The 12,893-nt window shown below is 38.3% G+C and overlaps 1 protein-coding gene across 2 annotated transcripts in view; it reads right to left on the minus strand.

Annotated features, from left to right (window-relative positions):
* Window positions 1-8,477: 8,477 nt before the first annotated feature.
* EHF (ETS homologous factor) overlaps window positions 8,478-12,893 on the minus strand; it is a 40,912-nt gene continuing 36,496 nt past the window's right edge. For both annotated transcript variants that reach the window (XM_079929257.1, XM_079929256.1), the window contains exon 9: window positions 8,478-12,873. In XM_079929257.1, the coding sequence (XP_079785383.1) occupies window positions 12,774-12,873 (100 nt within the window). In that variant the 3' untranslated portion in view covers window positions 8,478-12,773. The remainder of the gene's footprint in view (window positions 12,874-12,893) is intronic.

A 12,893-nucleotide genomic window follows, 5' to 3' on the forward strand; every position in this document is an offset into this window, starting at 1 on the left:
AGCCACTGGGGGCAGACACCAAAAACAGCAAGAACTACAAACCTGCAGCCTGTGAAAAGGAGACCCCAAGCACAGTAAGTTAAGCAAAATGAGAAGACAGAGAAACACACAGCAGATGAAGGAGCAAGGTAAAAACCCACCAGACCTAACAAATAAAGAGGAAATAGGCAGTATACCTGAAAAATAATTCAGAGTAATGATAGTAAAGATGATCCAAAATCTTGGCAATAAAATGGAGAAAATACAAGAAACATTTAACAAGGACTTAGAAGAACTAAAGAGCAAACAAACAACGATGAAAAACACAATAAATGAAATTAAAAATTTTCTAGAAGGAGTCAGTAGCAGAATAACTGAGGCAGAAGAATGGATAAGTGACCTGGAAGATAAAATAGTGGAAATAACTACCACAGAGTAAAATAAAGAAAAAAGAATGAAAAGAATTGAGGACAGTCTCAGAGACCACTGGGACAACATTAAACACACCAACATTCGAACAATAGGGGTCCCAGAAGAAGAAGAGAAAAAGAAAGGGACTGAGAAAATATTTGAAGAGATTATACTTGAAAACTTCCCTAATATGGGAAAGGAAAGAGTCAAGTCCAGGAAGGTCAGAGAGTCCCATACAGGATAAACCTAAGGAGAAACATGCCAAGACACATATTAATTGAACTATCAAACATTAAATACAAAGAAAAAATATTAAAAGCAGCAAGGGAAAAACAACAAATAACATACAAGGGAATCCCCATAAGTTTAACAGCTGATCTTTCAGTAGAAACTCTGCAGGCCAGAAGGGAGTGGCAAGACATATTTTAAGTGATGAAAGGGAAAAACCTACAACCAAGATTACTCTACCCAGCAGGGATCTCATTCAGATTTGATGGAGAAATTAAAACCTTTACAAACAAGCAAAAGCTAAGAGAATTCAGCACCACAAAATCAGCTTCACAACAAATGCTAAAGGAACTCTCTAGGCAACAAACACAAGAGAAGGAAAAGACCTACAATAGCAAACCCAAAACAATTAAGAAAATGGTAATAGGAACATACATATCAATAACTACCTTAAATGTAAATGGATTAAAGGCTCCAACCAAAAGACATAGACTGGTTGAGTGGATACAAAAGAAGACCTGTATATATGCTGTCTACAAGAGACCCACTTCACCCCTAGGGACACATACAGACTGAAAGTGAGGGGATGGAAAAAATATTCCATGCAAATGGAAATCAAAAGAAAGCTGGAGTAGCAATTCTCATATCAGACAAAATAGACTTTAAAATAAAGACTGTTACAAGAGACAAAGAGGGACACTACATAATGATCAAGGCATCAATTCAAGAAGAAGATATAACAATAGTAAATATTTATGCACCCAACATAGGAGCACCTTAATACATAAGGCAAGTGCTAACAGCCATAAAAGGGGAAATAGACAGTAACAAAATCATAGTAGGGAACTTTAATACCCCACTTTCACCAATGGACAAATCATCCAAAATGAAAATAAATAAGGAAACACAAGCTTTGAATGATACATTAAACACGATGGACTTAATTGATATTTATAGGACATTCCATCCAAAATCAACAGAATACACTTTCTTCTCAACTGCTCATAGAACATTCTCCAGGATAGATCATATCTTGGGTCACAAATCAAGCCTTGGTAAATTTAAGAAAATTGAAATCATATCAAGTATCTTTTCTGACCACAACGCTATGAGACTAGATATCAATTACAGGAAAAAATCTGTAAAAAATACAAACACAGGGAGGCTAAACAATACACTACTAAATAACCAAGAGATTGCTGAAGCAATCAAAGAGGAAATTAAAAAAATACCTAGAAACAAATGACAGTGAAAACACAATGACCCCAAACCTATGGAGGGCAGCAAAAGCAGTTCCAAGCGGGAAGTTTATAGCAATACAATCCTATCTCAAGAAACAAGAAAAAATCTCAAATAAACAACCTAACCTTACACCTAAAGCAATTAGAGAAAGAAAAACAAAAAAACCCCAAAGTTAGCAGAAGGAAAGGAATCATAAAGATCAGATCAGAAATAAATGAAAAAGAAAGAAGGAAACAATAGCAAAGATCACTAGAAGTAAAAGTTGGTTGTTTGAGAAGATAAACAAAATTGATAAACCATTAGCCAGACTCATCAAGAAAAAAAAGGGAGAAGACTCAAATCAACAGAATTAGAAATGAAAAAGGAGAAGTAACAACTGACACTGCAGAAATACAAAAGATCATGAGAGAGTACTGCAAGCAACTATATGCCAATAAATTGGACAATCTAGAAGAAATGAACAAAGTCTTAGAAAAGCACAATCTTCTGAGACTGAACCAGGAAGAAACAGAAAATATAAACAGACCAATCACAAGCACTGAAATTGAGAGTGTGATTAAAAATCTTCCAACAAACAGAAGCCCAGGACCAGATGGCTTCACAGGCGAATTCTATCAAACATTTAGAGAAGAGCTAACACCTATCCTTGTCAAACTCTTCCAAAATATAGCAGAGGGAGGAACACTCCCAAACTCATTCTACGAGGCCACCATCACTCTGATACCAAAACCAAAGATGTCACAAAGAAAGAAGACTTCAGGCCAATATAACTAATGAACATAGATGCAAAAATCCTCAACAAAATACTAGCAAACAGAATCCAACAGCACATTAGAAGGTTCAAACACCATGATAAAGTGTGGTTTATCCCATCAATGCAAGGATTCTTCAATATATGCAAATCAATCAATGTGATAAACTATACTAACAAATTGAAGGAGAAAAACCATATGATAAAAGGAATCTAAGTCAGAAAAGAAGAAGTAAAGTTGTCACTGTTTGCAGATGACATGATACTATACACAGAGAATCCTAAAGATGCTATCAGAAAACTACTAGAGCTAATCAATGAATCTGCTAAAGTAGCAGGATACAAAATAAATGCACAGAAATCTCTTGCATTCCTATACACTAATGATGAAAAGTCTGAAAGAGAAATTAAGGAAACACTCCCATTTACCATTGCAACATAAAGAATAAAATACCTAGGAATAAACTTACCTAAGGAGACAAAAGACCTGTATGCAGAAAACTATAAGTCACTGATGAAAGAAATTAAAGATGATATAAACAGATGGAGAGATATACCATGTTCTTGGATTGGAAGAATCAACATTGTGAAATGACTACACTACCCAAAGTAATCTACAGATTCAATGCAATCCCTATCAAATTACCAATGGCATTTTCACAGAGCTAGAACAAAAAATTTCACAATATGTATGGAAACACAAAAGACCCCAAATAGCCAAAGCAATCTTGAAAAAGAAAAATGGAGCTGGAGGAATCAGGCTCCCAGACTTCAGACTATACTACAAAGCTACAGAAATCAACACAGTATGGTACTGGCACAAAAACAGAAATAGAGATCAATGGAACAGGATAAAATGCCCAGAGATAAACCCATGCACATATGGTCACCTTACTTTTGATAAAGGACACAAAAATATACAATGGAGAAAAGATGGTCTCTTCAATAATGGTGCTGGGAAAACCAGACAGCTCCATGTAAAAGAATGAAATTAGAACACTCCCTAACACCATACACAAAAATAAACTCAAAATGGTTAAAGACCAAATGTAAGGCCAGACATTATAAAACTCTTAGAGGAAAACATAGGCAGAACACTCTATGACATAAATCACAGCAAGATCCTTTTTGGCCCCCCTCCTAGAGAAATGGAAATAAAAACAAAATAAACAAATGGGACCTAATGAAGCTTTTGCACAGCAAAGGAAACCATAAACAAGATGAAAAGATAACCGTCAGAATGGGAGAAAATGTTTGCAAATGAAGCAACTGACAAAGGATTAATCTCCAAAATTTACAAGCAGCTCATGCAGCTCAATATCAAAAAAGCAAACAACCCAATCCAAAAGTGGGCAGAAGATCTATATAGACATTTCTCCCAAGAAGATATACAGATTGCCAACAAACACATGAAAGGATGCTCAACATCATTAATCATTAGAGAATTGCAAGTCAAAACCACAATGAGGTATCACCTCACACTGTTCAGAATGGCCATCATCAAAAAATCTACAAGCAGTGAATGCTGCATAGGGTGTGGAGAAAAGGGAACCTTCTTGCACTGTTGGTGGGAATGTAAATTGATACAGCCACTATGGAGAACAGTATGGAGGTTCCTTAAAAAACTAAAAATAGAACTACCATACGACCCAGCAATCCCACTACTAGGCATATACCCTGAGAAAACCATAATTCAACAAGTGTCATGTACCACAATATTCATTGCAGCTTTATTTACAGTAGCCAGGACATGGAAGCAACCTAAGTGTCCATTGACAGATGAATGGATAAAGAAGATGTGGCACATATATACAATGGAATGTTGCTCAGCCATGAAAAGAAGCAAAATTGAGTTATTTGCAGTGAGGTGGATGGACCTAGAGTCTTTCATACAGAGAGAAGTAAGTCAGAAAGAGAAAAACAAATACTGTATGCCAATGCATATATATGGAATCAAAAAAAAAATGAAATGTTTCTGAAGAACACAGGGGCAGGACAGGAATAAAGACAGACGTAGAGAATGGACTTGAAGACATGGGGAGGGAGAAGGGTAAGCAGGGGCGAAGTGAGAGAGTGGCATGGACATATATACACTACCAAACGTAAAATAGATAGCTAGTGGGAAGCAGCCGCATAGCACAGGGAGATCAGCTCGGTGCTTTGCGACCACCTAGAGGGGTGGGATAGGGAAGGTGAGAGGGAGACGCAAGAGGGAGGAGATGTGGGGATATATGTATATATATAGCCGATTCACTTTTTTATAAAGCAGAAACTAACAAACCATTGTAAAGCAATTATACTCCAATAAAGATGTTAAAAAATAATAAAAGTGTACTTTAGGCAAAGGGAACAGCTGAAGCAAAGTTCCCGAGGTAGGGATGAGTTTGACTATGACTTTCAACGGGGCATTTTCAGTGACTTGATATGAACAGAGGCCAGATCATGACAGTTAACAGAAGAGAATTGAAGTATAAGGAAATAGAGAGTCTATGGGTAAACTACTCACTCAAAGAGCTGGTCTTGAAAAGAAGGAAGAGAACGGTATTGGTGGCATTTATGGTCGACAGTGGGCAGTGCCAGCCATTTCTATTTGGGTACCTTTCATTTCCCTTCCCATTTCAGTGATTTCCCCTCAATACCAATATTCTCAAGCGGAAAGCCACATCCTTGGAACATTCACATTAATGACTATGAGGTATTTGTGGGGTTTGGAGATAAGAATACTCAAATCCTCCCACTCCAAGTCTTCGCTGACAGCATGGAACTTGTTTGCACTTGTAGATACTGTCACCATTTCAGCAAACACAGAGATATTTGCTTTGGATCTTTATTTTTTTTTGTTCTCTAGAATTCAGGGTCATCTCTGGTTTCTAAGGCTTTACTGTATCTTATTTAACTGTTGGTTAGTTTTGCTCACTATCTTTTCACGCTTACCCCATCCTCCCAGGTCAAATTCTAGAGAAAGGCTGTCCAATAGAACTTTCTTTGATTATGGAAATGTTCTATATCTGCATGTCCAATACAGGAACCATGAGTCATATGTGGCTATGCAGCACTTGGAAGCTGGGTAGTGCCATGAGGAAGTCACAATTTCGGCTAGGACAACAGAAGAATTTATATTTTAATTTTATTTAAACATTAATTTAAAAATAGGACACATTTAAATGTTTGGAAAATAAGTATGTTTGGAAAACATCAGGTATATGAGTCAAATAATTTGATTATCAAATTTATGAAATCTAAATACAGATCAAGTCTTTCCAATCAATATTTAACATGTGTTCAGTAAGTGTAAAATGCACACCAGATTTTACAAACTTAATATGAAACTTTTCATATTTCATAAAATATCTCATTATTAATATATTAACTAATTTTAAAATGACAATATTTTTATATATTAGATTTTAAAACATATTATTATAAGTAATTTCACCTGTTTCTTTTTACTGGTTAAAGGGAAAATTGGAAAATTTCAAATTACATATGTGACTCATTTTATTTTCATCAGAGAGCTAATTTAAGCTATTATTTAGATATTAAAGAGCAGATTTGACAAATCCCCCTATTCTGTAGGTATATGAATATAATTCATAATGTTATTGACTTATGATGCTTTACATTAAAATAGAATAGAGTTTTAAAAAAGTTTTTTTAATTTTTTAAAACAATTTCATTTACATAATTTTCACTAACTTAAATAGCCACCTGTGGCTAGCACCCATATTTTTGGACAGATAGTTCTAAAGTTAAAATTCAGGAGAGTTCATAGTTCCCAAAGAGAAGACACTCTGCAAGTTCTTTGTGATTACTGAGAAATGCATCAATGCAAATAAATAATTCCCAGGGCAATGAGGAAATTTCTTCTCAATTAAAAAAAACAGGAATATATACAAAGTAGGCCAAGTTTGATGTGCTTGAAAATTATCAGCATACTAATTTAGCCCAAACATGAAAATACTGCTTCTTATAAATCAGAGAGGTAATCTCTAAAGATCATCATTTCCCTGAGTGTGTTCTAAAGGGTGCTGATTTCATGAAGTCTTCTTTGATGAAAAACGTGCATTGTCAAATAGGCTTGGAAAATTGGGAGCACTTTTTTCCCTCTCTTATAGATTCACAATACACATCATAGCATAAAGGCTCTGGGAAATCCTACAGTAAATAATTCTGTGATACATTGTTTGACTCACTTTCTCCAATGTATTTAACCATGAAACTCTGTGTGTGTGTGTTTGTGCGTGTGCGTAAAACATTAGTGTTTTGACACACTAGAGAAATATTAGGGTTAAGAGTATGGACTTTGGGGGAAATCCCTGGAGGACCAGCGGTAAGGACTCAGTGCTTTCACTGCAGGGCCGTGGCCCTGGTTCAATCCCTGGTCAGGGAACTAAGATCCCGCAAGCTGCGTGGTGAGGCCAAAAAAATACAAGTATGGACTTTGGGAAAAAGAGAGCTGGGTGAGCAATGCCAGTTCTACCACTTACTACTAGCTGTGTGACCTTGAGAAAGTCATTTAATCTTTCTGACCTTCATTTCCTTCATTTGAAAATTGGAGATAATAGCTATAGATAGCAGGCTTGCATGAGGATTAAATGTAATAGTGTATGCAAAGAACATATCACAGCTCCTGGGATCAAGTGGATCTTCCCCAAATGGTTAGCTATTATTATTTTCATTATGACTTCTATTTATTTATTTATTTATTTATTTATTGACTGTATTGGGTCTTTGTTGCTGCTCGCGGGCTTTCTCTAGTTGCGGCGAGTGGGGGCTACTCTTCGTTGCAGTGCGCGGGCTTCTCATTGTAGTGACTTCTCTTGTTCTGGAGCACAGTCTCTAGCATGCAGGCTTCAGTAGTTGTGGCACGTGGTCTCAGTAGTTGTGGCTCGCAGGCTCTAGAGTGCAGGTTCAGTAGTTGTGGCTCACGGGCTTGGTTGCTCCGTGACATGTGGGATCTTCCCGGACCAGGGCTCGAACCCGTGTCCCCTGCACTGGCAGGGGAATTCTTAACCACTGCGCTACCAGGGAAGTCCCTCATTATGACTTCTTAAGTGACTGAAGGACTGAGACTTTCTGGGCCCCAGGAGAAATACGTTATGAACTGGTAGAGCTCATTTCTTGCCTGGAAATCTTTTTACCTATTGTACTGGAAACCTGGATGTAAGAGTGATCTTTTCTGCCTTTCTTTGTTCATCCTTCACTAAGAATGTACACTCAGCATCAGATGCTCTCCATCTCACTCAAAAGAAAAACCAGAGCCTCCAAATTGACCTCCAAGTTCTGTGTGATCTGGCCTGCCAGGGCCTCTCTAACATTATTTCCTACTACTGCTGAGTCTACTCTGGCAAACAGACTGCCCTGCTGTTCCTTGGACATGTCAGGAACACGCGTCAGGAACCTCAGGAACTTTGTACCTGCTGGTCCCTCCAGTAGGGTACCATTCCCCCAGCCATCTGCATGGCTCCTTTCCTTCCACCCTTCTTAACCCTGTCTAAACTTGCAATCAACCCTACAAACTCCAGCACACTTTACTCCTCTTCCTTGCTCTACATTTCTTGACTACACATCTGATATGCTATGCTTGTTTCTTAATATTTTGTTTCTTGTCTGTTTCCATCCAATAGAACATAAACTTCAAAAGAGCAGAATTTTTTTTTGTCTCTTTCATTCTCTGCCATAACTCAGTGCCTAGGACAGTGCCTGACACATAGTAGTAGATGCTCAGTAAATGCATATTGAGTAACCATATGCAGAAACTGCATATGTTGTGTTGCTAAGTGTGTTGCTAAGTGCATTCCCTCTAAGCCTGGTTTTGAATGACTTGTTGAAGCATGAAGCACACATTACAGGTTGGTTTCTGTGGTTTTTATTAGTGTTTTCTGGGACCCATCAAACCAAAAAAAACATATTTTGAAAAATATAATTCTTTCATAAAACAGAAATATTCAGTTTGAATTTAACACAGTTTCAAGGGCAAGATTTCTGATTTTTTAAAAAATAGCAGCAGTAGGGTTGCTTCCCACAAATTGTCAACCCAGAAGACAGATGGGAAGAAAAGCAAGAATTAGGCATATAGTTACAGAAAGATTAATCCCAATTAAGCTAAACTTGTGAAGGCTTATACATTTTAGTGGTTCGTGAGGCCCAGTCTCAACACGTTTTTATTAAATGTTCTCTGTATCTCTTATTCCAGAATTGGAATACTGAGAAGCAATGCTGAGGTTAATTCAGCTCTGATAATTGTGATTGCTGTGTTCTTTCTTTCACACAGGAGGTATCCATCCAGTGGGCTCCTATGGAGAACCTATTACACCCCACATAGTTAGATAAGCTCCTCACAAATATGGTTCCACGCTGTGCACACAGTGGGCACTCGATAAACTTTTTTTAACTATAGAAGAATAATATAATTGCCTTTCCCTCTTACTATTTTAACTTTTCCTACACTTTATACATTTGAAAAACAACACACTTGTAAAACTAAAATCTAACATGCATGACTAACCTTATCAAAAGATCCCTCAATATTTTTCAAAGCAACAAAAAAAAATACAAACCAACCCCAAAATACTAAAACTTAGAACTGCTTTACACTTAAATAGTAGCAATTTACATCATATAAACACATTCATAATCTTCATTGGTTTAAACAGGTTCAAGGTTCATGACTGGCGTCTTACACCAGATAAGTCTCACAGTTCCTAATAAGGTGACAGAATTCTCACACAACATACATTGACTTGCAGAACCAAATAACCTGTTTTGATTTTATTTCAGCACAGGTAGGAAGGCAAAGTAAAGAGTCTCACAGTAAAATGTTCACCTGATAGATAATATGTCCTTGAAGTTTTGGCCGTTGTGCTCTTCATCCAGTGAAGAAAACAATTTACATCACGATTATGGACATAGCTTCCCAATCCGAGGAGTCTTCCAGAAGACATTCATTCATTCACTCAACATATGGTTATTGAGGACCTGTCTCATGTTAGATACTGGGAAAACAATATTGCTAAGATATCATCCCTGCCCTCAAAGAGCTTACAGTCTAGCAAGGTAAGAGTTTGAAGAAGGACAAGCACACTCAAAGGAAAACTCATTGCCCGGGTCTGCCCTGCTCAGAAAGCAAGTTCAAGAAGCTGTAAGTATGTCCCTGGGAGTCAGGGCTTTGCTCGTTTCATCAAGTCAAATATCTAGAAGCCTCAGATGATCTGAGTCTGGTAAAGTCTTAGCAATACCTTTCCTGCCTCAGGTTCCCAGGAAAAAAACAAATAAGGACCCGAGCCTTTAGTTTAAGGAGAGTTTAAGGAGACTGTGCGCAGTGACCATAGGAGCATCAGCTCAGACGAGCTTCTCAAGTGAGAAGCTGTGAGTTGCCAAAAGAAGTGGGCTTCACCAGGTGCTGGCTTGTCTCTGGGATTTTGCTTTCCCTTGCAACACCGGGGGGAAGGATTCTATTCACACCCCAAATTGGCATGGCTCGATTACCTCGAGTTCTCCAAGTCATGAAACAGCACACAGAAAATGCATCAAACTCAAGCCAAGACAATAGAGAGATATGCTGAGAACTTAATACGCCCACCTATTTATGCAGGAACCGGATGCCAAGAAACCGTCACTTTCAACAAATAACACAATCTGCTAATTATCTGCACAGTGTTCCAGTCAGTACACCCCAGACTCAATACCTAGCAGGGACTGCTCTTCAATGGAGAGGGTGAGGAAAGAGCAAGACCAATTTGGAGGAATGTGAGAAACTTACAGGTTTGTGGAAGAGCAAGGTCGGAGAAGGATCCAGGCTGCCTAGATGATGAACAGGCCAAGCCAGAGAAGAAACAGCAGAGAGCAAATTAGCAGACACCCCTAATAACTTCACACAATTCAGGCACACACAGTCACACAAACATTCATGTGTTTACACTAATTCAAATATCTGGAGGTTTAATTCATTCTGTGGGAAGTATAGTCAACTGCTGGGAAAGCCTCATAGCTCTTTAGCCTTCCTTGGAGAGCAGGTGTGTCTTTCATGCAGGAATGTCTCAGATCTGTGCTGCTCATCTTCATTTCTCTCAGTTCCCTCAGTAACTGTGACTTGACAACACTGAGTAGCACCAAGTCAGGCAGAGAGAAAAACAACTCGGTTGTACCTTCAGAAGGTCATTCATCTCACTAAGCTGTGCTCCAAGGTCACTGGCCATAATGGCTCTCATTATAATTAGGACAAATTCTTCATACTTCCAACATTCTGAATCCATTACAGACACTCTGCAACCTTTGACTATGACTCGCTTGCCTGAGTTGAGGAAGGCACTGCAGGAGGTGTTCCATCAGTGGATGAGACGAGCCCCCTCTTATTGGTACATGTCTTCATTCCCATATTATGCTCAAGACAGAGAGGCAGGAGGGAGGAGAAAGCCAAGGACATGGGGAGCAGAAAAGAAAAGTTGCAAAAGGGATCTGGATGTTCAAACTCATTTTCAAAGTGTCTACAGGCTCACGTTCCTCCCAGATTTCAGGGTCTGGCGATAAGTCTGCAGGGACCCAGAACAATGTCGTCATTGGAGAAGTCTCTAACTCCTTCCTGACCATAGATCCTGAACAGAGTTTTCTGTTTTTCTCTTCCATCTTTCCTTTCTTTTCTTTGTCTTTTTTTTTTTTAACATTCTTTTAGATGCAAATCTAGGCAAGACATCATTCACTTTGGAATGAGTTAAGATGAGACAGGAAAGAGATTATCCAAAAGAGGAAAGATTATAAGAACTAACATCTGCAAAGATTCTCCCCTGGAACTAACTTCCTCTCTCTCACACACACACTCTTTTTCTCTCCTCTCAGTGTTTCCTTCTGTAATATAATATTTACTCTGTTTTGTAATTCTAGTGCAGTGTGTTCTATTGTTAGCCCTTGTTTAATTTATCTGAGTCTAGCTCTCATCTCAGGTTCTGAAAAGAAATCGCTCTAGCTCTTTCAACCCATTGTCCAAACATTTTAAAAATGAAAAATAGGTTGACTTTAAAGTCTTGCTTTTGCTTCACTCTAGGGATTTTTTGTTGTTATTGTTCTGAGAATAAACCACCATCTTCATCTTGACTAGCTAAATCAGTGGTTCTCCCTCCCCCCGGGCCCCGGGGACACTTGGTAATGTCTAGAGACATTTTGGTTTGTCATAACTTCGAGGACCAGAGTGCTATTGGCACCTAGTGGGTACAGATCATAGATACTGCTAAACATCCCAAAACACACAGGACAGCCAAATAATACACAACAAAGAATAATTCAGACAAAAATATCAATTGTGCCAATTGGGAAACCACAGGACAATGGGAGTACAAGAGCAAACTCATAACTACCTCCCTTTTCCCACTTATTTTTAAGCAACTGGGATAAAAATAACCAAAGCCGGACCTTCTCTTTAAGTAACTAAAAGTGAGCAGAGGTGGCAATTGAAGTTTTTCACCAATCATCCAAGGGGGAGGAGGGAAGATAGACTTGGCACCGGGTAAATCATTCCTGAATGAGTATAAAGCCCCCTCCACCATTATTCTTTTCTGATTTAAGCATAAAAGGCATATGATTATGCAATGATTACAGTCCACTCTGGATTGTGGAAGTCCTCATTCTCCACTCACTGACTCCCGAAGGTCAGGGTAGACTTCTCAGCATCCTTCTGGTTCATCCCACCAATCGGAGACCCTGGAGTTCATCCTAGAGGCCACGCCCACCTCTCCTGAAGAGGCCATGAGGATGCTATGCGCGGAGGACACCTCATCTTTTCCTAAATCATTTTGCACATAAAAACTTTTAATGCCATCTGATTTTTTTTTTCTTTCTCCTTAGCAAGAAGCACATGGCTACAGACTCTGTTCTTGCAGTGGAGAAGAACTTCACAATAGAGGCAAAAACAAATCACAGCCACATACAGTGTCATATTTCACAGAAAACTGTGTACGTTTGTTCCCCATATAGGACATACTTCAAAGTAACAAAATAATTCTATCAACTGTCATGTTCCTTCTTCCTGTTAGAAGTAGATGTATTTTTTTCCCCGTCATGGTACATAAATATCAGAGAAAAGTAGTCTTTGAAATATTTATGTCCAGGGACTTCTTGGTTGGTTATCATGTGGGATGTGTTTAGGTTTGTGTTCAATGTTTCAGCAGCTTCAGTTTTCATTTTCCCTCCATCCGCGTGCATTCTTCCCAAATTTATATACCAGTCTTCGTCCATCCACACGTTCCAGAATTTCTCTTTTGTAGTAATATCTGTAACAAAAGGCATTGCA

This window comes from Stenella coeruleoalba (assembly GCF_951394435.1).
Source record: "Stenella coeruleoalba genome assembly, chromosome: 8".
Taxonomy (NCBI): Eukaryota; Metazoa; Chordata; class Mammalia; order Artiodactyla; family Delphinidae; genus Stenella; species Stenella coeruleoalba.